The sequence below is a fragment of the Labrus bergylta genome, chromosome 18, assembly GCF_963930695.1.
Source record: "Labrus bergylta chromosome 18, fLabBer1.1, whole genome shotgun sequence".
NCBI lineage: Eukaryota > Metazoa > Chordata > Actinopteri > Labriformes > Labridae > Labrus > Labrus bergylta.
Window position 1 is genome coordinate 17,464,372 of NC_089212.1, and position 27,274 is coordinate 17,491,645.

General features: G+C 38.7%; 1 protein-coding gene across 2 annotated transcripts in view; it reads right to left on the bottom strand.

Annotated features, from left to right (window-relative positions):
• Nucleotides 1-1,278: 1,278 nt before the first annotated feature.
• syt16 (synaptotagmin XVI) overlaps nt 1,279-27,274 on the bottom strand; it is a 43,979-nt gene continuing 17,983 nt past the window's right edge. For both annotated transcript variants that reach the window (XM_020627366.2, XM_020627373.2), the window contains exons 3-10: nt 21,699-21,926; nt 19,731-19,969; nt 16,062-16,523; nt 15,783-15,972; nt 8,277-15,321; nt 6,457-6,554; nt 4,789-4,907; nt 1,279-3,313 (exon numbers count right to left, since the gene is read on the bottom strand). In XM_020627366.2, the coding sequence (XP_020483022.1) occupies nt 15,008-15,321; nt 15,783-15,972; nt 16,062-16,523; nt 19,731-19,969; nt 21,699-21,926 (1,433 nt within the window). In that variant the 3' untranslated portion in view covers nt 1,279-3,313; nt 4,789-4,907; nt 6,457-6,554; nt 8,277-15,007. The remainder of the gene's footprint in view (nt 3,314-4,788; nt 4,908-6,456; nt 6,555-8,276; nt 15,322-15,782; nt 15,973-16,061; nt 16,524-19,730; nt 19,970-21,698; nt 21,927-27,274) is intronic.

Below are 27,274 nucleotides of genomic sequence, written 5' to 3' on the forward strand. Positions count from 1 at the left end.
ATAATAATTCCAAACAAACATAATACCAGCAATTTTTTTTTTTTAAATACAAGTCAAAACAGGGTATTAACATGTAAACATGACCTACCTTGATTTTTTTGTTTGCATTTTTCATTAGGAAAATACAGAAGACTATTGGGGTCAGACTTAAGAAATAAATAATGAAAGGAATATTTTTTTTCCCCCCGTTAAGCCCTTCGTGAAGAAGTCAAAATGTGGAAGGAAAAAAGTAAATATGTAGGTAATACACTAAGAATCTATGTATTTATTGTGTTAAAGCAAGTTTTGAGGTTTAAAATCAGGAAATGATTTTGCCTTAGGCTTAGACCTCATAGCATTGAGTGTTTATTGCATGGCCTTGCGGAACAGTCTTTACATTTCACTGCACATCTGTGTGAGCATGTGACAAATACAAATCTTGAATCTTGAATCTTGAATTCCATACTGGTCCACTTTATGATACTCAATAGTGAAGAGATGTTTGGGTTTATCGCTCAGCACTTTGGAGAAAGTTGTTACCCATCATTTAAAGTTTTTTTTTTTTTTTTTTTTTAAATGGATATGGAGAAAAATTATGCAAAACATACAATAGGAATATTTGTAATTAAATAAACCTTCAGAGCTGAGATAAAGGACTTGCAGTCACGACAGAAGTGTTTCTGAAGCTCCGATTAACGTTTTCCCACAGTGATGAATGATGGCATTACATTTTATTCATTAATCAGGACTTTTAAGAATCAACTTATCTTCATAGCTAAACATAAAGGTTTTTTTTTTTTTTTTTTAAACCGTGATAATGTTCGGGTTCTTTCGAATCCATTGAATGCAAAGGCGCTCAAAACAACTTTATTTTAAATGAAATAAAAGCAGGGTCTTGAAAAAATGTCTTACAATGAAGAATATAGATAATTTTGTCTCAAACTGCCCTTTAACGTTGTTCCCAGATGGGATTGGTCTTTTTTTTTTTTTAAATCTAAACGCTTACAGTGCATTGAAGACATTTAGGGCAGGACTCTTCAAAGTTTGAGTCAGGAAGAAGCACTTGAAGGCAACAGAAGTTCCGGCGCGCACGTATAATAGATTAGCTCGAAACGTCACGCCGTAACGTGACCGCGCTTACTCTGTTGCCAATTTTTGTGGCACGATTTTCTCTACCAACAAACCCCCCAAAATCCAAAATATGATGCTGTTAATTTTATACTAAGATAGATAGATACTAGACAGATAGACAGACAGGCAGACAGACAGATAGAAAAAAGGCAACAAAGCACATCAAAACATTGTCACCTTACATCCTTTATTGATAATCAATCACCTGAAAAAAGTTTGATGTCCCTTTTTCAAAATAGTTTTTCTTAAATATGGAATAAGCATTTTCATCAAAATATAAATTCTTGTTTTAAAATATCAAGATTCTCTTTCATAGTTGCGTACAGTATCTTGTTGTTGCTGTTTGTCTTTTTAACTTTGCAGTGATTGTTATCAAGATGCACATTTTCAAACCCGCTTCACTCTTGGACAGAGACTGGACACGAAAACACACTGAAAAAGGATGAATCATTGATCGACTTGTCATAAAGCGAGGTCGTCAGTTTCATAAGAAACACGTTTTCCCTCTGACAAGATAACAACTGCTGCTGTAAATTAGACTGGTCAGAATATGAACTGAATTATCTGTTTAAAGACATTCTTCTTTCTGATCTTCTGCTGAGGAGACTGATCATTTTGTTTGGTTTTTAACCACAAAGACGCAAAGCTTCGTTTATTTTATCATGTCCCTTAAAAGTGAAAAAAGAAAGAAAGATTATTACCCTTTTCAGTGAAGCTTTATTTCAACTACCATATTTGGTATTAAAGCAATTAACAAATGTTTTTTAAATGGTTTGAAACACACTATTATGAAGTTGTAAAAAAAACATTTTGAGTGTTCATTAATGTGCAGATTTAGTCAACAATTAGTGTCTCTTGTGAAAACTTATTTCACATTTTTATACTTTTTTTTCTAAATTGTCTTCCATTACACACCAGCTTCCACACTTAAAATCTTCTTACAATTGCATCAAAGTGTGACACGCCATTAGTTCAATGTTTATATGCTGCCTGCACGTGCTGAATAGGGTTAATTCACATCTTCTCATTCACTTGAACTGTAAGGTTTTAACCATAGATTCATTTATTCACCAGCAGAGGGCAGCAACGTGATGCAAAAAGAAAATAACAGACAGCATATAAGAAAACAGGACGTCAAATACAGAGGGGGAGAAACAGTCTTTCCACAGGCAGTTAATAACCCTCAGAGAAGGTAAGCTCTCGAGATAGCTTGACAATTCACACAGCCCAGGGAATATTACTCAGAATATTTCATAAATCACACAATAGCATAAAAAGATAACAGAAGCTTATCAGCAAAAATTCTCCAAGCAAGCCAAGGTGCATCAAAAGTAGCCTGCAGTCTGTAAATCCCTGAATATGCTCACGATTCACATGAGCAACAAAAACAATAAAATAAAAATCAATAACACAACATCAACAGCAAAACATCCTGCCTGCTTCTGGTCTCTCAAAATTATAATAAATGGCAGTGACGCTGCAACAGTTTGCATTTGACATCAACATTAAAGACCCTGTTGATCCGGAAGAAGAATCAGGGCTTTTTAGGTCTCTCATTCCACCGCTGAATCTCAGCAAGGTGACAAGTGGAGGTTACATCCTGGCAACAAATAAAGCAGACCCCACGACACCTGTCCCTCAGAATAAGTGAAAAACGAGGGACACAGTACACGTCTGCATGCCAGTAACATGTGCAGATGTTTATTCCCCAGCTGTTAACAGAGGCATGACACTGAAGACCGGACAGTCACCCATTGTCGTCAAGATTGTACAGGAGGACCTGGTTGGGGGCGAGGCCTGGGCAGCTACCAAGGCTGTACAGGTATCCAGCTGATGGGTAACAGGGCACCAGTCGGTAATGCTGCAGCTCCTCCAGGCCAAACGCAGGAGAACAGCAGTCCATCACAAGCACCTTCACCCTCTTTCTGTCAGGGTACAACAGCCGCCCCGGCCCCCTCTCCCCCACGATGCCACCTTCTTCCTCTTCTTCTTCTTCCTCTTCTTCCATTTCTATGTTATCATCATCTTCTTCATCTTCTTCCTCCTCATCAGCCTCCAGCTCCTCCTCCTCATGGTGGATCTTCCTCAACAGGTTGTTGATGAGGACGGAGCGCCGCAGGTAGGCCTCCGGGTCCTCAAGAAACCTCAGCTTCTCCAGGGACAGCTTCAGGATGCAGCCCCGGTCCTCCTGCAGTATCAGGTGCTGCAGATGAAAAAAAAAAAAAAAAAAACAGACAGACAGGAGTTGAGTCAGTGCTTTCGCATCATTATTCAACACAGTTTAAATCAATAGCAGCTAAGAAGGGGAATACAAGATGAGTAAGCTTGGATTGAAGCTTGTACAGATAAAAGTGTTACAATCAAAGCTCCAGGACAAAAGAACATTAGATCAGATCGTGATAATTTCACTACACAATACATTACAAGAATGCAAATATTATCTCAAGGGAAACAACTCAAATAGAGATAGAGACTACAAATATTTTGAAATTTCTTTGGCTTTAGGAAAACTCAAGGTCAAATCGATAAGAACTCAGTTAATTATCAAAATCATGTCGGAATAGCTGTGAATAAGAGAAGACCTGGTAAGAAACGAGCTATCTGATTTGTCTTTCTCATGTCTTGAGAAATGTTTCCCGGGTTAATGCCTGAGAATTAAATCCTTGTATTTCCAGCATTTACAACATTTATGGTATCACAGCCCTATTCAAAATTCCGCCAAAGGAAAAATGCTAGAACACTATTTATCAGCTGATAATCCATCATTATCTGCTTAGTTTTAGTCACCATTATTTCCTGTACACAAACAGGCAGAGAATGTGGCAGAAGCAGAAACTATCTACATCACTAGCATAGAAAGAGCACTGTCAACTAGCGATTGAAGGCAGTGTGCTGCAGAGCTACGCAGAAACACCAACACACAAGTATGTAGTGCTCATGACGGCGCAGAAACAGCGTAAGAGTTGATGCAGAAGTATAAACCAGGCTTTTGCCCAGTTAGCTTAAATTCATAACCTTTCATCTTGTTTCACCTTCTGTTGCTAGGCTCTTATATTATGTTTCTCATTCTATTTTATTCTTTTCAAAGACCTGAAGATTTATACTTTGGACATGCGGGAGGTTATTTTGTTTTGACCAGAAGCAATTTGTGACATTAGCCACCACGTAAGCTAATGAACTAGTCTTTCAATATATCAAAACTGTTTTTTGTAGTTTGTATTTGTTTAAACTAAATGGTATATTCACTTGCGCTTCTACTAGCTAGTACTAGACACTCTATCCACATTTTTTATTTACATTCACAATTTTCTTATTGGCTCTTTTGACTCTCAAACAGATTAACCAAGGGACCATCATTGAGTACACACATCTGTAGTTGAATTATCACCAGACCAAAATCTTTCTCTGACAGTCATTGGATTACAGGTGGAGACTGTGATTTGGTATTTTGATGTCTCTTCTGTCATGAACAGAGAGGTGTCATTGCATAGAGGCTGACAAAGTAAACCTATTATCAGTAACTCTTTTGTATCTGGGTGAAAGAAGCTAAAGGACACAAAGGACAGCATAACAAGTGAAAGGACTATAATGAGAAACAAGCACTGATGTAGGAGATAATGAGTGTCAAGGATTAAACAGGAACCTGAGAAGGACAAGGAATAAAGAAGAGATTCATACTTTTTGAAAATATCCATGTAGGCCTCCGTGTAAATCCTCCTCCTCCGCATATTTCCTCTTGAAGTAAGCAACTTTCGACGTTGTTGAATGGTTTGTTCTCTCTCACAGGGAAGGAGCAACTGGAGGTAACAAAACAGAGATTACACTTCATGTTTAAAAGACGGAATGCTGGAAATAAAACACTTATTTTTTACCCGACACCCTCAAGAGCAAATGTGTTTAGGTTTCTGATTTCCACTCTGTTTTTGAACTTTGGGTTTTCACAGCAGCAAAAGTTAACAAAATTATATTGACAAAGAAACCCAACTGTTGCACTTGAGACTCAATAAGCAAATAAGTAGAGGACGAATTCATTAATCCCCTTTAGAAAGAAGAACTATGAGATTAACCACATTTCAATGCTCAATAATCAAACAAGGGCTGAAATTGACACCATTACTTATTTTTTATTCAAATCAATCCTCAAAAGTTGTCCTATGTACAGTCCTCTGAAAAAAGCTCTAAATTGTTGATTGTAATTCTTGACCTTTGATCCATTAGTTTTACAAGAAAAAAAAGCTGACATTAAGGCCCACTTCTCTGCTTTATTTTGAGCTTTTGGGTTAAAACTACAAACAGTGAGAGTCTGCAGTGAAACATGATTAATGAGGGTTTTGGGGGCTGCCTTTTAAGCTTCAGTAATCCATATCCAAGCCTGATTAATCCATATCACTCCCTGATAAATCCATATCAATCCCCGATTGCGTAATGTGACAGGTGCCCCTGCTTGCAGTCATAGATCTAATAAGGAATACCACTAAGCTTTTAAGATCACCGCGGCTGAACTTTGTTGCATCTTCTGACTCAATGTTTTGGTGTTACAGTAATCAAACCCCTTTGTTTTCAATCACATAAGACATTAGTCTCCCATTGTGTGCTTTTTATTTTTTTGGTGCCTTTAATATCAAGGCAATACATGCGTGCTTTCAATCAGACAGAAAGGCAATATTAAAAGACACGTAAATCTGATTTTTAAAGCAGTCAAAAAAAGTGAAATGCATGAAAAAATAAGATATGATAAAATCACACAAATTATACAGAACACAAGGTACATTTTTTAAAAGGCTCTGAAACAAGAAAGGTTAAGCCCAATTTTGAAGCCTTGAAATGTGGAGCAGATTATTGACGTTTATACATTTTCTTAATTTGTTTTAGACATGTGAAGCATAGAAATTAAAACTTGCATCATCTAAACGAGCATGTAGACCTGTCCTTTAGAGTTTCTTTCATTCTTATCGCTCTTATTAGCCAGTGGCAGCTATAAACAGCAGATAAAAGCTCTGAAGAACCCCCTTTAAACTACTTTACAATAAGATTCACAATGGCACAGTTGGTGACAAGCTTGCGAGGAAGATGGAGCATGAGCAGCAAAAGTGTCTGACATTTTTCTGAGCACATTGGAGTCCAAAATTGAGATGGAAACTGATAATGTGATATTGAAATAAGCTGATACAACATATCAGACTTTTGGTACCTTTTTGTGTTGTATTCAAGTGAAAAAGCGTATCTAAGCTTTAAATAGTGGCCCATATTTCCACCTGCTTACAATAAATCCTCAATGGTTTCCTAAATGAAAGTTAAAGGGAACTCTGTGAAGTCACTGAGGTAACGGATAGAAGCTCTGATTACCTGCTGCTGATGGTTCCACAGCCGGCACTCAGCTCTCTGACTGGAGTTTAAATCAGTATGTCTGAGTTGATCTGAGCCTCCACATCGCCTTCAGGCTCCTGCAGGAAACACAGAGACAGATGAGTGAGTGAGGAGGAGGAGGAGGAGCAGCAACAGGAGGAGGAGTACACAAACATCTGAGAATCAATGCAGAAACCAAACAAATAGCTGAAAGAAGATCGGAGTAAAAATCTGTCGAAGTTGCCATGCTTTGATTTGATGTTTTAAATTTGGGTCCAAAATGTCATCTTTGCAACCTGGATGTACGTTTCAATATCGGATACTTGATACTTATGCAAACGAGGATAAACATTTTGTAAATTGCTTTGTTTTTTTTTTTCAATTGCAAACTTGAAAACTGTTTTCATTTTCAAAACAGGGAATTTGAAATGCATTTTTTCATTCACAATGTATGGCCTTCGACATGTTGACAGTCTACATGACAGCTGAAAGCAGCTCTCTTGGTAAACGACACACCATGCAATCAACAGGAATGTAACTATGCCTGTGCACCTGCAAGCACGGAAAACTTAACAAGCAAAAATGCTTAACATGAAACTTAAATCAAATGGAAAAAAAGGACGATATGCAATGAGAAATAATGTTTAGGAAACAAAACTGGTCAAATCTATCTCAAAATAATGACGGACCACATAAAAAAAGAATAAGAAAATATCATTTATCTGTACGAAATGTGATTTATCAATTACCGCAAGACATTTTTTAGAACAAATCTGCATTTGACCATAGATATTTCTGTATTGAAAGCACACACAAACATGCACAGCTGTATAATATCCTCACATGACCCTCTGATGTTGCTGCATTAAAGGGCAAGAATCATCTTTGAATTCAACATGAGGAAGGACAGATGAGAGGGTGCGGGTCTTCATACGCGTGCGAGTGTTTTTTTGTTGCGAGTGGTTTGATTGTAATCCCAAATGCCATAAATCAATCAATCACTTCATCATAAACACAGAGTGGGAAGGTTTATCATTGCGCAACACTCGCGTCGGCTCCCCTGAAGCTGGCGCGGTGACTCACACAATGTTTAACATCCAACTGCAGCCTGAATATTTCATCTGTGGGAGAATGATGCACGATGATGGATACATGAAGAGAGGGAGGCTGCGTGGGAAGAGTGTGTGTGTGTGTGTGTGTGTTTTGATGCAACACTTGCTATAAATGCTCTTCTGCAGAGATTTCCACTGAAAACAAAAGTATGTTCAAACAGAAGGTCATGACTGAACAACACCTTAAATTGCATTTAAATATATTTAGATTGGTAAGAGATTTGCATGAAATAGGAAATATTTAGGGTTAAATATTATAACTCATATTTGAACAAAGAAGGAGACTTTCAGTTTCATAGTGTCACCAGAATATCAACTTTTATGAGCTAAGAAAACAACCCTGATATAAGCTTAATGATACTTTAATGTAGAATAAAATGGGGGAGGGGTTTGTTTGTGTTTTTTTGCTTTTTGTTTTACATTAATCACACCATAATCAAAAACATTTTGCAAAGACTTTCCCTGCACAGTAATGCCATTTCTTTAATCAAGATAATCTTTTCTATTTCTTTTTTTTTCTTTTATGGTCTTTTTCCTTTAGTGTTTTATACCTGTATATGATGTTTCAATGCATTTCTTCACCTTTGCTTCCTTGTTTATAGTCTACAGATAAACTTCCTAATGCTAAGCTAAGAACCGAGTAGCTGCTGTGTTTAATTCTAAAATTACCTCGAATAAATCCTGTAAATGCCTTTTGAAGCGTCTTACCTATAAATAATTCTGTCCAGCAGCAGCAGCGGGTCAGTAAATCCCAGTTAAAGCCTCTTCCTCCGTGGTTTTCCTCCGCTCCTTGGCGCGACATCTACCGTCCTCAACACCGACTCAACGACGCTCCAGCTCGGTGTGAAGTCTGTGCTTTCGTCGGTTCCTGCAGACACAGCCAACCTCTGAGCTCCTCCGGGGTGAGCCGCTCTCTGCTCCCCAGCCTCCTTAAAATATCTCGTTCACAGCAACAAGACACAACACACACCGCTCTGCGCGCGCCCTCATTGGTCCTCGCGGAGGCTGATGTTTCCTGTTGCTAGGAGACTGAGTAAGTACGGTGATGACGCTGCAGCATCAATCCTGGTCTACCTGCATTCATCACTGCCTGCTGTGTGATGGGTTTGCCTTCTCCACAGCAATATAAATAACTATTTACAATTTTTCTGAAAAATTAAAAATATAGGCTACATTTAAAAAGTAACAATAAGACAGTTCTTCAATGCAGCGTACTTCATTGACAATTTTCAATTAAAAAAAAAAAATGAATTAAGTTTTAAAAAAAAGGATTTTAAAGTTTTATGGGTAAACTGAAGAACTGACTCCCAGAAAAATAACAATATAGTCAGATGTAATAAGTCGAAGCAAGGCAGATAGTTTGATATTATACCTGTCCATTCTCTTCTTTAAAAAAAAGATTAAAGGTTAAATGAACACTTGATACTATACAGCTAAACAGCCACACAAACATGCAGGAATCCATGTTTGTAGGTTAAATAAAAAACAAAATCCAGAGCATCTGTTACCAAAGACCTGGCTTAACTCTCCTAAAATACTTTTAAGAAACCACAAAATACTTTCCCTAATCTCTTATCCACTTTGTGTGATTTCCTCCTTGAAACTGGAAATCTCTACTACTAATCACACAGGGATAAACTGTGTTTTTGTTTTTGTTGTTAAATTTGACCTCATCTTCAGGATTAAGACATCTCAGAGCAGAGCTCAGGATTGGGACGAGGAGAACAACTCAAGAAAACAGATGGCAGACAGACGTTCCCACAGCAGGGCTCTTCTGGGTTTTATTGGCAACGACAAAACTTGGTACAAAAAGTGCTTTTTGGGTGCTGTTGGGGCTCGGCATGCACGGCCAGGACCAGGGCTGAAGTACTGCAGTCTCTATAAGATGCAAAATATCTACAGTCTCTAGTGATAGTGTCCAAATCCAGTCTGTTTAGTTCACATGTTCCACTTCTGATATCAATGAAGCTCTAAGAAGATCTAAGACTGTAAGGGATTTCCAGAAAAGGGAAAGGGGAAAGGGATTTGTTTCTGTCATAATTCGATCAGACATATTAAAAAAAGCAGGGAATTTTGAACAGAAATATGACAATATATTTCCAAATTTGACACAGGCTTATAACAGTAAGAAGAATAGTTCCAGATTTTGGAAAACTATCAATGCGACTTGCATGTTTGTGCATAGTATTGAGCTAGAATTGGAGGTTATTAATTCAGAAGATTATAATTTTAATCGGTATGTCTGCAATCTTCCACGTTTTTGAAATCGGTTAAGATTTGAAAATTGTGTAGTGTCTACCCAGCTTTATGTGGTCTGAGTGGGTCTTCTGCCCCGGTCCTGGCCTTGACATTAGGAGGCCTGACCTGTAATCACCGTCCATGCATGCAGTCCTACAGCAGCATTCACAGGGAACAACAAGAAGGCTTCATGCAAATTTGGATCATGTCTTTGTCATGGTGGATATGTTTCATCTCAAAATGTTACAGGCACTTCATCAGAGTATGTACAACAGTATTACATCTGCAGCACTATCTGATTGTCTCACATTTGTAATACAACCAGGAATCTCCAACTGAGCATGCAGACATGAAGTCTAAATATAACAAAAATACTGGGAAATATTTAAGAACACATTTACTATTTTAAAAAATATAGAGTAGATATTATAGAATCTGTACAACAACTCAACATGCATAAAATATACCAGTTTGTGCAGTAAATATAGTTTATGTCACTATTCACACTCACATGGATGAAGCCTGTAGAATAGGAGTGCTGATATTAAGTCTTGGCACAGGTCTTTAGACTCATCTGCCAAGGGAAAGTATAATGTAAGAGTAATGTGTTTAGATGAAAAAACTTACAAAGAAAGAAACACTTGTGTACTTCGCAAAAAAAATAGCATGGAGTGTTGTGCAACAAAATGCTTTTGACATTTTTGGTGGTTTATCTATGATTGTTGTTTCATTGAAATCCCACTGAAAATAAATATAAGTGTGATAATGTTGTAGTTTTATTTTCATCTGCGTTTTAAAAGATGAAACTGTACGCACCGCTGCTTTGGTTTTATTCAGCATGCTAAGTTTAGAAAAAGTGGGATAGCTAACTTGAAATGGGCTCATCCTTGGGTCATGTTTTTAACCTAAAGTAAAAGTTAAAAAAAAAGTTCACTCCAGTATATCAATAAATAAACTAGTGGCTAACTTGCGGTCTTTGACACTGACCGAGATTTAACTCAGAAATCCATTATTTTGGTTTTGGAGGATTATTATACACAAAAAACAAAAGTAGTAAGAATAAAATAGCATTAAAAATAAGAAAGACTTTGGAGGAAACACTATGGTACTATAAAAAGAAACATCCAGCCAGTTGCAGCACTCCTATTCTTCACCATACGCTCCATTTATACCTGAATTCATCTTTACATATCTGAAGTTTAAACATGTGACATCCAGCATTTACAGTAAGTTTCCTCTTTTAAATGAATCCATTAAACTGTGCCCTTAAACATATTATTTAGGTTAGGTTCTTCGAATCCGACCTGTGGCTCCTTTCCTTCATCGAATTCCCAAAACTCTCTCATCCCGATTTCTGACTAGATACTCTGTCTCTCAAATAAAGGCATTAAAAAGCCTAAAAACACATCTTTCAAAATTTAAAATAAACGACCAAGTACAGTGTTGTTAACGCCTGGTATTAGCTAACACAACAAACGCACTCCTGGAGGGGTCCATGTTGCTTTTCTGAATAGTTACCAACTCATAACTGGAAGGCGGTCAACTTGGGTGTGACATAATTCCCAGCTCTGACAAAAAAGTAAACGATACAAAGATAGAAAATATGTCAGAGAAAATTTAAGGGAAATAGACTTTAAAAGCTGCAACAGATTCTAAATCATTTCCTTTTGATGTTTTTGGTGCAGATGCAAAAACACTGACTCCTTGTCATGAACCTCGCACTTAAAATATCTGCAATAAATTCCTGAAACAAGAAGTAAAATCAGAAAATAGACAGTTCCAGTATTGTCTTCCTAGAAAAATCCAGTGAAGAAAAACAACCGCATTGATCATGTGATCAAACACCGAAGACAAACTAGGTTGTCCTGTCAAGCAATTCACGTCTAAAAAGTAAGTTTTTGTCACAACAGTTAAAGGCTGGGAAGAGGTGAAGTACTGTTACTGTGGTACAAATAACAAACGTCTATGCTGGAGCGGGCCAGGGAGAACAAAGAGGTGAAACGTGACATTGGGGGACTTTTCTTAACACCTGTGCCCCAAACGAAACCTGACCATTATCTTTTCATGACAGACACCAAGCCCATCTAAATAAAACGCAGTCATAGCAATGGCATCTGACAATCACAACTAATTACATCCGTATGGGATATTCTTAAGAAAAGGTCTGAAGGACATTGATTTCTACAACATCAGAGGACTTTGCAAAAATAATTTTGTATATTTAACAGTTCCGGGCTTTAAGGAGCAATGACTTAATGTTGTCCTTGTTTTAATTAAAGAGGATAAAAACAAGATCTGAACTGCTCAATGCCTATCAGGGATACGTATTAAAGGTTGTTTTATGATTTGGGTGAACTGACCCTTTATTTTCACATGAAGAATTTGAATACATGCATAGGCCCTCAGTTTATTTGTTGTGCTTGATTCTCTAAAAAGTAGTCACATTAAATTTGTGTAATTACATCTTGTGCCATTCTGAGTGATTTTTTACCATTTCCTCCAATGACAATTGTACAGATGAGCTACATTCAACATTTCTAAAGAGGCTTAGCCGTCACCTGCCTGAGGAAAACCATCCAAAGACAAACAAACGCTCAAATAAACACATCTCTGCTCTCGTTGTGTGAAACCCTGAGGGGTTTGGAGCTACAGTATCAGTCGACACAAACAAATATAATCCCCCCTCCGGGCTGAACTGCGAGCCTTGTGACTCAATGATGCTCCGACTGGAAGAGGATGAGCATTAGCAGCGGCATTACCGTCATCGCACTGTATCTGCAGCTGTAACTACCAATTAACCACAGAGCGAGAGTGGAGAAAAAAAACACACACTTCCAGGGTAATTCATTGCATGTTATTAACAGCTGCAGCGAGATATTTAAAGCCTCTTTTCAGCTCAGCGTTGATGGGTGTTGAAATGAGCTTTGCCCTGTGAAGGAGATGGAGCGGGGGCCAAATAACATCATTCAGTGTCAAAGAGGCTGAAGGGAGGAGGGAGGGGAGCTCTTATCCCACCGGGGTTAAGAGTCTCCAGCTGCTGGTTTTTCCTGCCTGTAGTAGCACATGTGTCAGGAGAATATGAATGAGTGTTGAATATGAATGAGGCATCTTCCTACTCCACTTGAATCACAAGATATCTTCACTTCTACTCTCATGTTTGTTTCTCTACTCGATAGTCTTTGGATGCATGATTCCTTCAGTGGCAACACTGACAGTGACTTCATCATTTCTCCATCCATTACCTCATGTTTACACAGAGAGTCGTCATGTGGCAGTTTCTCTCTTCTGGTGGCATTCACTTAACTTTTAAGGTGTTTTTAACGTTGACTACAGTATTTACAAGCTTGTAGCAATGATGGTTTTCAGTGCACTGAAACTTTAAGGGATCGTTTTCTTGTGGGGATGTATGATGTTCTTGTCAGCAGTCAGTGTATTATATATAGGCTATACATTACTTAACAACCAAAAGATCAATGACGATCACTAATTAAATACGTCCTTCTGTTCACTGAGACTATACCATACACTAGGAATGTGTATAAATAGAAAAGTTATTGTAAAAACTGCCTAATACATTGCTAATAAAGAATGGGATAACAAGAAAAACGGCCCATGAATACCATGACAAAAAAACTGAGGTACATATTAAACTGTTGGCTGACTGAATTGTTGCATCCCCTAGGAGAGATCCCAAGTTACATAGCAGTGCAAGTACATGAATGTGTCAGCTGTTGAAGAGGAAAACTAAGCCAGACTCGACAAGCTCTACTGCCATTATTGCCAGATAATCATCTCAAACTGGGATGCATTAATGTCAAAATTCTCAGTCCAAAGTTGACTTGTACACTTCAGTGTGCTGCAGGGTGACTAAAGTAGAGCTAAAAAAATATGGCTTGCTGATGGGTAAGTGCTTCAAATTTTCTTAATATAGTGTACACTCACATCGTCATAGATATTTACGTTATTTTTCTCTCAAATTGAGCTCAATAACTTGGTATAAATGACCCCGTCTGTAGCAGTGCATAGCCTAGCTTCTGTGCCCGCACTCCAATCGGTTTCTCCATAAAGAGGCAGACCAGCATCTCTGGCTAATACACTTACTGTCGACAGATATCTTATGCACTCCACTTCAAAAATACTGAACTATCCCTTCAAAGAACTGTTCCTGTAATTTCTTGAAACTGTGTCTTATTTGTACAGGTTTAGGTGTGTGAACAGAAAGTTGGTTCAAAACTGCTTAGGTCACAGTGGTATCTCTGTTGTGATAAAAAGACTCAGATTGTTATTCAAAGTGTCTGACAACACAAGAGAGATGACGCCTTCAGTATCTAACGAGAAAATCAACTCTCATTCAAAGTGAATTGTAGCTTTAAAATTCTGTTAGTGAGGACACATGTTGCAGGTAAAGGAGAGTCAAGAAGGAGCTCAACATCAGGTGTCCAGTTCAAACTAGCCAGTGTTTCTATTTGAAGATAATGATATATTTTAAATTTAAAGTTATCAATATGTTTCATCATTCCGCATCAATTCCTAATTTTTGTGCATCTCCATTGATGAGACTGGAAGTTAAAAAAAAAGCACAACAAATACACCTCTAATTTGTGTGAGCTTTCTAACACCCCATTTCATTAGAACAACTAAAATGCAGCTGTACAGCCTCACAATAGCGCTGCTTTACTGATACAATCTGTGAGGGAAGGACACATTATCATGTCCTCCTGTAGGCTGAAGGACTTTCTATGAAGCTTTTTTTTAAATCAAAAAGGAGAAGTGATTTTCTGCACGAAACCTTTACATGCACCTTTATCTGTCATATCAGTGGACTTAAAAATGAAAGAATGAGCCACATGAGTGAATCCAAATTCAATGTCATCTTTTCATGCAACCTGGTCATAAGTCTTTCTTTCTTCCTTTCATGAATAACCTCCCAATTCATCATCAGTCCTAAACTTATTTCAGCCTTCAAAAGAAGATAACATTTCTACTCATATTTATACAAAAAAAAAAAATCAACCAGGTTTGATGTCCGTGAAGCTTTGGTAAGGACAATAGTGGAGATAGAGATAAGTCCTTGAATCCATCACATCTGAAACCCCATTTTTATCCTGTGCAAAGATCAAATCAAGGCGTTTCATTCTGCTATTCTTTCAGAATATATTTCCTTCCAACCTAAAAGAAAAATATCCTGGGACTTGTCAAAGTTATGCCTCCAGCAGGACGTGCCAACGGCAGACCTGCTGTCCTCGACCGTCCTTCATGTCCTGCCAGTGGAGCTGCTCCTCTTCTCCGCTGCTGTTCATGCCCAGAGCGATCCAGCCCACCATCTCTTTGCGCTTCATGCTGCGCCGGTTGAAGATTGACACCAGCAGCGTGACGTCCGACAGCTGGAACAGCGCCACCTGGAAGACGAAGGTCTCCTTGTAGACAGGGTTGGGCTGACCGCGACGCACCGACGTCTTACAGCGAGAGATCTCCTGACCAACCGAGTTCAACAGAGTCAAACGCCCATAGGTGTCTGAGGATCAGGGGAAGGAGAGACATTTTTAGTTTTTATCTTATTTCTTTGTTCAAATGTAAACTAGGAGAATTATTTGCGTGATAATAATTTGAGTATCTTATCCTTTGAGGACTGTGGAAACTATGATGTTTTGTGTTTGACTCTTATTGTCTCCCTGTTAGAGAAAAGTAAATGCAAAATATTGTAAAAGAAGAAGTCTCTTGGCATGTCTGCAGATCTTGTAAACAGAGAGTAGAGATATACACTTTGTTCTTCTGTCTCGGATGACCCTATGGGGGTCTGTAGGATGCATACTGAAATGTGTTACTTAAAAAAAACATCACTCAATATGAATTATTTAGATTTTCTTACTCAGTACATGAAATTCAATTATTAATACTTGTATAACAGCATCTATTTGTTTGGAAAGTCTGTGAGTACAGTGTTTATGTGTCTGTTTGAAAAAGCTCACTGCACACCTGGTGGTCTGTTGATAGCCAGGTTTCTGAAGTGGCTGCCCTTGATTAGCTCCACAGACATGCGTCCGGTGGTGGCGTTGTATGAGAGACCAACCAGCAGCTCAGGGACCCCGCCGTGGGTCAGAGACTGAGTGGACGAGGCGCTGTCGCTCTGAGACACAGCAGAGAGGCTGAGCTGGGAGTCCACACTCTGAGAAAACAAAGAAACAAACATAGAAATCTGACCCTGTAGAAAACATTCCAACGTTATTATTCAAACAACAAAAAAAAAAAGGTCACCTTGAGGTTACTTCGAGGCTCCAGGACCAGCGTTGTCTCCATTGTTCCTCCATCAGGGTCAAGCCCACCTAAACGCAGCATCTTCTCACCCATCATCCTCTCCCGGGACATCCTGCCCCCGAGCGCGTACAGCCTGAACCTGATAGCCAACATGTGCAGGTCAGACGGATCCAGGCGCGAGAAACGATATGTCTCGTTGAAGTGCGGCAGGGAGCCTCGTTGAACCGACGTCTTGTGGCGTTGTTTTTTGGAGGGTAGCAGGACCATGTGCACCTGCCAGGAGTCCATTCCACTGCGAGCCTTATCAGGGATGTCCCGGGCAGCGATCACAGTGACCAGCAGCTTCTCCGTGTCTGGACGGTACTCCAGAGAGAGAACCAGGTCTCCACATTTAGAGATGGGAGGTCGAGGGGATGAGCTGACTGGCTGAGAGGAGACCTCATCAAGGGGAGGATGCTCTTGCTGAGAGGGATGATAGAACAAAAAAATTATTACATTTTCTTTATCAAATACACCTGATCATATACAATATGTGTTTATAGAGCTGATATATCAAAAGAAAGACAACAGAAAGAGGGCAAACAAACAATCATTCATTATTTCCAGCCCTGACAAGCACAATGTCTCTTCAGCTAAATGAACAGAACCCACGAAAGGATTTATTGCAATGAACAAATCAAAAGTTAAACCTACCCAGAAATCACTCGTCATGTAGCTTCAAAATTGTGATGTAAAACATGTACTTTCCTCTTACTTTTATTTATTTTCCTTACTTTGATCACACTAATTTGACTCTGAAATTAAAGATAGATTTATCAAATCTACTGTAAAACCACAGAGGAAGTTGATAAGAGGTAAAGGCATCGAAATATATATAAAGAATGTAGTCATTCTGCAGGAGGGCCTCTGTAAGAGAAAAAAAGATCTTAATCTTAACCCTCTTAAATGTTAATAAATGTGGTGCTGAATCAAACTACCTATTCATATTGGGTTGCAGCCTTATATATATATGCTACAACATGAGTTATTTTATATTACCAATCTGAATCTGAAAGTTGACTCATCTGTAAAGTTTTGTTTATAAATGTAGTATTTGCAACAATGTGGGGTGAAAGCATATTAAATAGCATACTGACCTAAAGAAAGGAAACTTCAAAATGGTATAAAAGTGTAGCACTTGAGTGAATATTCTTTGTTAGTCTCCAACAAAGTGACATTTAAAAACTCACAATTAGAGAGCAATACTCCCAAGCTTTTTTTTTTTTGTAATTTAAGAGGAAGAAACTGAGCAGAAATCCTGTCATAAAGAAGAAACAAACATCTTCCTTCTTCTCGTCTCCTCAGCCCAGCCAATCCCAGCCTCCCATCCAGTCTGCAAACACAACGTCGCTTGTTTCAAGTGTTGACAGAGCAGGGCTGAGTGTCGTTGTCGACATGGTAACAGCAGAGGAGATAAGGTAATGACAAAGCTGCTGCTCCGGTCTATTGAACGTGCAGGTCAGGAGGTCCACATGTGAAGAGGAAAACACAAAGGCTCACGCTCGCCTGAGCAGCAGCTTTGGATGATTACTTCTCCTTCCAACACAGGCAGTAAAACAATTACTTACCATCACCACTAGTAGTGATATTGTGAATTTTATAGTGGGTAGATATGCACAATTAAAGTGACACAGTTGTTGCCATAGAATCTTAAATATCAGACTCCCATGAACAAAAATCATACTAAAAAAAGCAGCCAACCACTTACCCACACCAGGCAATCAATTGATTAATAAATCAACAACCAAGATAATAAATAAATAAAACAATAAATCAAAAGGCAACATTTTAATGAATACCTTTTAATAACCTTAAATCAATGCATGATGTGGTCCCTTTCTACATGAATCAATTCAAAATATGAATATGAATAAATTAGTTTGCTGAATATGGGTCAATATTCTTGTCCCAACAACAAGATAGTAACCGAGATACAGCACCAACTCTTGCGATTCCAGTAGCTCTACTCAAAGAAGTACTTGTTGAGGTATTATTTCTTGTCATTAGGAACACGTTCGTAGTAAATTAGCTGTAGCATTAGCAGTGGCACAACTGTTACATAACAGTAAATAAACTGCTACAACATGGCTCTCCCGTTTTCTGTAGCTCCACTGATCCAGACTCATTTCTTATTTATGAAGCGTTTCACTGTGTGTGTCCATGGATGTATGTGTGTGCGTGTGTGTGCGTGTGTGTGTGTGTGTGTGTGTGTGTGTGTTTGTGTGTGTGTGTGTGTGTGTGTGTGTGTGTGTGGATGTGTGTGGGAGGTGTTTACTGCACAGATTGCTCCAAATTTCAAAGTGTGATTCGCTGACTGAGAGGTTGTTAAATTCTACATTCCCACTCTCCTACACACACGCACACCAAATCAACTCAGAAGTACATGTTAAGTAGATTTATGCACGTATTTATGCACACTGTTTACACACACACACACACACACACTATGAGTGATTATTATTCATGAGCTTCTGTTTGTTAGCCAACGCAGTGTGAAGAGCGAAGGAAATATCGACTATTTATACAAAACCTCGAGGCCTCGGTGGGTTGTGTTTGTTTTTTTTTTTCTTTCTTCCAAAATGAACCTGAGAGGATAACAGCGGTGTGATAATCCTCTCACAGCTGAGTGAAGATGATACCTCTGCCAAGCATGATGGGTAACAGCGGGGCCGTGGCCACCTCACTGACCCCTTTAAGTAATCCTTTCCTTTGAATTCTTTTTTTCCAAGTTTTTGGTGATAACAATGAGCTGAAATCTGTGACATTTTATCTTAAGATTTGAAGGCTTATCATAAAGCAAAACACAAATAGACCAATTGTGAATACATTGTGGACTAATGGCTTCCCAAATAAGAGCGTGAAGTCAAACTCCCTCTGGGTTTGTTGTTCTGATCTCTGTGTTCACGCTAATGGGATGGTGCTTCCTACAGCTTATTTCTGATCCGCTTAGAGGCTCAGATGCACATCATTTCTTGCAATTGATTGCAGAATCTTGTTTCATCAGCACTTGTCTAGCCATTCTCCGTCTCACAGACCCATGCTGGTGAAACAGGAAGGTAGGGGCAGGGACGCGTGGAGGCAGGCGGGGACGGGGAGCGGAGAGATGAAGGCGGTGTGTCCAAATAGAGCATTTCTTTTGATCTGGAGATCTGATCTGACAGTCGCAAAGTCAGCCCTGCATGTTAAACCTTATTTCAGTGAAGGATTTATGTATTTCTATTGGCATGTGTGGCTGCTCATTGTTTGCTAGCAGAGAGAACTCCCATGATTCCGCTGTCAGTCTCAACGTATTGTTTTGATTGAGCGGCCGATTTCCCATACTGTGCCTTTAAGCACCATATATAGCGTGCCGTCCCTATCAGTGGTTTACAAAAAAAAAATCAGAATAATACTGAAATTAGTATCTGGTCCATATTTGGGTTGAGAAACTATAATCACGTCTGCTTTAGAGGAGTATACTTTCATTAAGATTTTCACATCTAAAACTTTCGGTATATACAAATAAGCCAAATTATGAATTGGCATGATACAATGTAATCCCCAAATACCTGGTAAAACTGTACCGTCGATATTTCCATTTTGGAGAGTTTTATGAAAGTTGAACTTATTCTACGCGTTAGACTGTAGTACCTCGGGGCTCCAGGTGGAGGAGCTGTCAGTTGCATCATTTTTTTCGTTATCGGCAGCCTTCTCGGTCTCCTCACTGCCGTCTGCCGCCTGACGCCTCATACTCGGGGTGGGACTGTTTCTGACATCCAGCAGCTCGATTCCTGCAGGTTTTTCCAGAGCCATCGAAGATTCTCTCTCCCTCTCCTCTGCCGCAGCGGTCAGTGGGTCCTTGAAACTCTGCCGGGCCTGAGCCTCCATTTCTGCAGAGGCGAGGCAACAGGAGAGGAAAGTCAGGATTAGGCCCTCTGCTGGTCAGGTGTAAAATGCTGGGTGTGAAAAGGGCAGGACTTTTGTTAGCTAACTGCATTTGCAGAAAAATCTTGAGTAAATAATTATACATTACAGCAGTCTGATTAATGTAAAACCAATAAGCTACATTTTCCTAACTAACTTCTCCATTTTCAAGGGTGAATTGCCCTCAAATCTTGCATCCCTGAAACATAATTAAGCTGAAGAGCAACAAATCTCAAAAGAAAACATGAATACAAGTGTCAGGATTCACACTGGTCTCAAAGAGTTATGTTTCTTAGTCTTGCATATTATCTATAGCTATACAAACACCATCTTACGGAGTGCAAATTAGCCAGACAGGCAAAGATCTAAACAGACATTTTGCCCTTTAGAAAGGGATTCAAGTCGAAGTTGATATTATCAACCACCTCTTCTTTTTGCCATCTGAGTACATTAAGGGCCTGTGTTCTTTTTGCTCTGGCACTGCATGTTTTCTATAAAAACAAATGCAGTCCAATATGCCAATCAGACTCAGGTTTTCTCTCTTAATGGCCTAAAGGGCTAAAATGATTAACTACTTGAAACTTAACCCTAGTTTTGATGTTGCCGTGTAAGCACAGTATTTGGGATGAAGATGTGTTAGTAGAGCAGCTGCAGTTGCCTTAATTATTCCCGCTCATCACGGGCTATAGCTTTTGCAGCTATTGTGACCATTCAAAGAGACATTGTCCACGTGTCCAGCTGTACAATTCACATTTCTGTTCACAAATTCAATGTACAAAAAGCCTTACTGCAACATCTACATAAATCAAGAGAAGAACACAAACTTTATTGTCCACCGAGTTAAAGAAACTCATTGATTTGATGATAGATGATAAATGACATGAGAGAGGAAACAGACATGTTATCTCCTCTGGTATTTCTCCGAGGAGGTCTAAAAGAAGTTACCTAAACGTCGTTAGGGAGCATTGTGTGTTAACAGAGGTGATATTGTGTAATCCATCAAACCCTGGCCTTTACCTGAGACAGAAACACCCTGAGAACAGCCCGTACCTGAGACCAATCAATAGCAATTATCTCCAATTCAGTATCATTAAGGTCGGTCTGACTGTTACACCAACGGCTGCATACAGTGCTGGCCATGGCAACAGGCTGATGTGAGTCATCAGCCCTACTGTGTGTGTGAGTGTGTGTGTGTGTGTGTGTGTGTGTGTGTGTGCATGAGTAAGCCTATATGTCAGTTAAAAAGGGAAAATAAATACCAGTTGAGACAGAGCGAACCCAACCTAATGATGTCACCACCCACCAACAACTTGCTGCTCATTTAAACAAGCAGGTCAAATACGTTTGTCTGTTTCTGCTTGCTGTAATGAAATTAATGGAGCAGTGTGGGAAGTTTAGGGGCTTCACTCAGTATTAGATGGTGTGTAATTGTAATAGTCATGTTTTCATTTCTTTGTACTGTCACTTGGAAAAATAAATTTCAAATGTATTGCAGGTGGAAGTTAGTGCCATATTTGAATACATTCGTTAGACGTTGTGTTTAAAAAATAAGACAGGAATAATGGTCATAATAGAGGTTTTTTTTTACAAGATACAGTGAAATTGTTCTTTAACATTTTGGTTTGGTTTAAAATTGCGTCCTTATTGTAGTGCAGAGTTTTTGTCATAATGTTTGTTCAGGAATGAACAGCCCACCTTCACAGTCTGACGGCTCGGTGCTGCCCTCCTCCTGGTCTGACAGGCGCGTGAACTTGTGTCGTCGGCCCGAAGCAACCTGCGTCTGATGGGCCTGCTGCTCGCCGCTGTGCGTCGCCGCTGTACGAAAACTCTGCGAGCGCGACACAGAGATCTCGAACTGCTTCAGGACCTCGTCTTCACTGTCAGATGAGCTGACGTCATCTTCATCATCGCCAAAACTGTTCACTAGAGGCGGGAGATAAACAGGGAGAGCAGGGGGTGACAATGAGGAAAAACTGGGAGAGTTAAAGAGCAGGAGAGGAGAGGAGAGGAGAGGAGAGGAGAGGAGAGGAGAGGAGAGGAGAGGAGAGGAGAGGAGAGGAATAGAATAGTAGGTATGGAGAGTACGTATAAATAGAAGAAGAGGAAACAAGGAAGTAAAGAAAGGAGGCAACAGGGAAGAAAATTAAAATAAAAAAGATAAAATGAAGAATTAACTTGAGTCATGGGAGGATAAAACGAGGAATAATATAGGGGAGGAAATAAGGAGAGGTAGAAGAAATGTATACAAAAAAGAGGAGAAAAAGGAAAGAGAGGAGAGGAGAGGAGAGGAAGGGGGACAGGAGAAGCAGAAGAAAAGGAGGAAAAAAGGAAGGTCGGAAAGGAGAAGAGAGTAGTGTAAAAGAGGAAACAAGGAAGAGAGGTGATGTGATCCTGTTTACAACAACCATGAACCATGAAGTCAATGAATCACTTTTTCTTCCTGAAATACTGATTACAAATGGAAAAAAAAAACATGTGCTAAGCCCCGCCCACCTTAGTTACTGTCGCTATCTTTGTCAAGTTTTCCACTCTCGTCTCTCACATTACAATAACAGGAGCTCCTGAAAATGGTGCATTTACTAACACAAACCACTTTCAGGACCAAGATTTATTTTTGAGCTTTTTTGGGGAGATATGACGGTGAATATAGTTGGAATTCGGGGCGAGAGAGAGTCGTGAAGCCAACATTTTGTTTTATTTTTTGGCTTCTCTTTTCTAAAGCAAGTGAAGGTGGATACATGTCATCCATCTTCACATAAAGTGAATGGTCCAAACTAGAGAGTAACTGCTTTGTCAGATATTCCAAAACAAATTGTACGGAAAAAGGCAATTAAGCAAACTTAACACAGGTTTGAAAACCGTCTAAACCTGTTTCAAAAGTAACCCAATAATCTGGCCATCAGGTACAGTATAATAATGGTCCTTTGTGCTGGAAAATTATAGTTCTTTGTTAAGATTTAAATACAAAAAGTGAGGAAAAACACATTTAAAGCCTCTCAAGGTCTATCACACAGCTTGTCTCTCACTGCTGGAAAAAAAACAATAGAAGCTGTTAGCGATAGCGGGTCACAGGGTCACTCCACTCACTTCATAATTTCACCATAATTAGATAGCAACAGCTGAATGAGTGATGCGTTGGTGTGATCAGTATGTCCTCTAAAGTGCAGGTCACCTTTTCTACCTGAGCGATCGCCATGGTTACCTACAGAAGTGGAAGCTGTTGCCTGAGTGGGCGAGCTGCATGATTAGTCTGTTAACTTCAGTTTTCTGAAGCTATTCTTAGGCGATAGACCTCAGCATGGAGTCGTGTTGCTTAATGATTACATTCAAAACACACACACACACACACACACACACACACACACACAGCCACACATACAAAAAAAAATCTATGAACACACACACAATCTATCGTATACAAACACATTTAAATACACAGAAATAGAAAGTCGTTAACTAAGCTCTAGTGAGAAAAAAAAACTGCTTCATTGGTAAAAATCCAAAAGGTAAAACAAAAACAAAAAAGCAAGAAAATACATGTATTAAAAGTAAAAGTAGGCATTCTGACCAGGTATAACAATAATATTTGAAACCAATACAAAGAAATGACCCATAAATAAGAATGCAAAAAAAAAAAAAAAAAATCATTAAAAAATAAATGTGTTCATAGTATTCAAAAGTTAAAACAGAGATGTCTGACTGCACTTGAATGCAACACAGAAACAACAAAACACTGTCAGTTGATATGCACATTGGGCTTGTTGTTCCACCTTTTGTTCTTCTGTAAATATTTACCATATGTAAAACATGAGCTTTGAGTTTATAAAGTGAGTTATTATAAAGACACATTTCTGATGTGTAAAGGACACCTTCTTATGGTTCAGTCTTTTTTAAACATCTTCTTAACGCCCAAGAAAGACGTCACAAATACGTTCAATCCGAACCATATAAGGCAGTCCTGTAGACGTCGATACTGAATATTAAAGAGACGTGGTTTTTATCGTCTTTTAAACGTTTACTATTGACGTCCAAGTGACATCCTTACAGGGTTCAAAATGAAAGTCTTCATGTCGTCAGATCCGGATGTTGGGCTGACGTCAGATATCGACGTTGGGCTTTAGAGCAAGAGAGAGGGGGAGCGAAAAGGTCCACTATCCGTACACTCTTGTAAATGAAGCTTCTCCTGGCTCTGTTTTAAAAATGTAAATGTACAGCTGCTTGCAGCCGATTCTGTTCTGAACTCCAATAAATAACAATATCTGTTAATGTAGGCCCACAGCTGTTTGCTGTTGATTCAGTACTGAACTTCTATAAAAAACAAAATATCGAGTGGAACTTTTCAAAACTGCAAGGCGTACTCCTGGTGTTTATGTCTGTGCGCGTGCAAGCATAAATTGAGCAGATTAAAGTTGTTTGTTGCAAAAACTAGATTCATTAAGAGGGGAAAATACATTTGATATAAATACAACCCAACAGATACAAGACAGATAAGATAAGAGTACAACAAAAAAATTGTTGTTTTATGCTGAACAGGGTTTTGTTTTATATTGTGGAGATTCCTTTGTGTACCAACCCAGGGTACCAGTAGTTGTATGCGCACCATAGTTTGAGAACCACTGGTGAAGATGATAAAGCTAACATTTTCCTGGTTAAATATAGTATCATACGACCAAAGTCCTTTTTCTAGGAAACAGTCAGTCATATAAATACTACCAAACTTGTTTTTTCGTGGACATTTAGTTTCATATTCATTCATCATTCTAATTAAGTTTTCAGAATAAAATCTTTGATCAGAATGTGACTGTTCAACTGACCAAGTAAAGACACACATTTATGTTACAAAAAAAACCTCATTCATAACCTTATATATTTAGTTTAAAAAAAGTAGACATTATATAAAGTCATTAAAACTTACAGGTGGTTGAATCTTTTCTAATTACTTAAAAATATGCTATATATTATATATTAAATATCTTTGGATAATTTAAGAAAAGTAACTTAAATTGACACATAAGCATTTCATTCGTCTTCTTAAAAAACTATTTATTATTTATAAATTTATAAATATTTATCATATTTATCTATAGCTTCAAGCGTAATCTAAACGTTTAACATGTTTTTTTGCTGACCTTTTGGTTGAAATCACACGCAGTAAGAGCCCCTACTTCGTCCAGCGAAGCTCCCGAGGATTCAAAGTTGTGAGGGGAAGTGGAAGACTCCAACAGGATGTATTGTTTGTTCAGGAACTTAACTGGAAATACCAGAGACTCCACCTGCTGCAGGTGAGGAACCAACAAACCAGCACTGTGTTTGCTCACTGTTGGACTCACAGGCAACACCTGGATTGAACCATCCTGCTGGTGAGAATGTGACTTTGTCACAACAAAACAGAGTTTAGTTTCGCAATTTCTGATTTCCACTGTAGGAGGTAAACCCGGCGACAGTATTTCTTTCTTTGTTAAGGGAATTACTTCAAATTAAAATTGTGAGACTGCTGCAACAACAGGATGAAAGTCTGCATTTTTTCAATTGGTTTAATGCATTTTAATGACTGCTATGTTTTAAATCTGTGTTAAATGGATGGAATATTAATGTGCCCTTGATTTTAGTTTAGCTGCTTAAAGCCCCTGTGAGGAACTTTATTTTGTGTTGATTTTGACGCCCCCTGTGGACAAAGCTGTACCTCTTATCTCTTAGTTGATCTTGTCCTGAACATCTGGAAGTATTGTTTTTAGGGGGCACATTTTGGACTTTATTGGATAGGGCAGATGAAGAGAAAGATAGGAGAGAGTGGAGGATGACATGGTCAGATTCGTAGTACCTACTGCTGCTGCGACTACTGTATACATGGGGCATGCAACGGAAACATTATTTTGAATTATCAGGAGCCGTCAAATAAAGTGTCGGCTTTAAAACTCATGTTTAACACAAACAGGGCTTTGTCAGTGGTTTGTATATACAAAGAAAAGCTATTAATCACATTAGCCCAAAGTACAGACACAGTGAACCTCAAGCTTTACTCTAATATAAAAAAGGACCAGTATGATCCTTAAATTTGACTTTTCTTTAAGTTTAAGTGACCTTTGCTCAGGGTGTCAGCAGTATTTGCCAAGTGGGAGGAAATAAATCGTTTTACTGTGGTTCTCTCCGTACTTTTCTGTCTTCTTCAAGGTTGTATAATGTTAATATTTTTATTGTGCGTGGCTGCAGAGCTTTGTGGCAGTATATGGCTGACTCACTCAACTCTTTCTCTCTTACATACATGCTCGCCCACCCAAACCACTGTACAAACACGAGCTCACCCACGTTCTCTCTCTGTTACTGAATAGTTTAATTGGAGTCGTAATACATACAGGAGTCACATACTTTCTCTCTGTCGTCTCTCTCCCACTGAGGTGTTCAGCTTATATAACAGAAGAACCTTGGCCAGAAAGCAACAGTGTTCACTTCTAAGAAATAGGAAATACACAGACTTCTACAATTCTGCTGATGGTACTTAAAATGCTCACTTGTTAATCTAGCACTAGTTTTGTTAGCTGTACATATATCATCTGAATTTACAATGTTAGTTGTGTTAGATAATAAGATCCTTGGATACATATCCAGGGGAAAAAATGATAGTGACTTTTGAAATAATTTCAATCATCCTACAGAGTTGGAAACCAAAAACATGGTGGGAATTTTTCTTAATGAATCAATTCATTAAAAAGGAGGGAATGACTCAAATCTTTATAGTTTTTTCCTTTACCAGTTAAAAATGCAACTGAAAAGGAAAAGTCCACATAGGTAGGCTAAATCACATCTGATAATCTGTTAGCTAATGCTAGAAAAAAAGCTATGTTAGCATTCAAGTACTTCTTAACTAAAGTATTAGTGCACATTACCATTAATATTGTTTAACATCACCGAGCTGTAATACTAGTTAGGAAGTGATTAATAGCTTACATTAGCTTCTGTCAAATGCTAGCTAACAGGTTTTAAACTTTGTTGTTTTGATCTGTGGATTAGCTACCATAGGACACATTCAGGACATCGGATTTGGAGCCAACCCTCAGCAAGACCTCAGCGGAAAATGGCCGCCATGTAAATGTGGCCTATTAGCTACAACTGGAGGTTGTTGTACTTGTCATTTTATACATCTAATTTGAACAGTAGCCCCTTTTCGTTTCGTGAGACTTGCAAACATAGAGGGTACAAAATGCACAGAATGCAGAGCCTTGTGCTGTTCGTCATAATTGTTGTTTTGGTTGCTTCTTTCCATAATAACATAA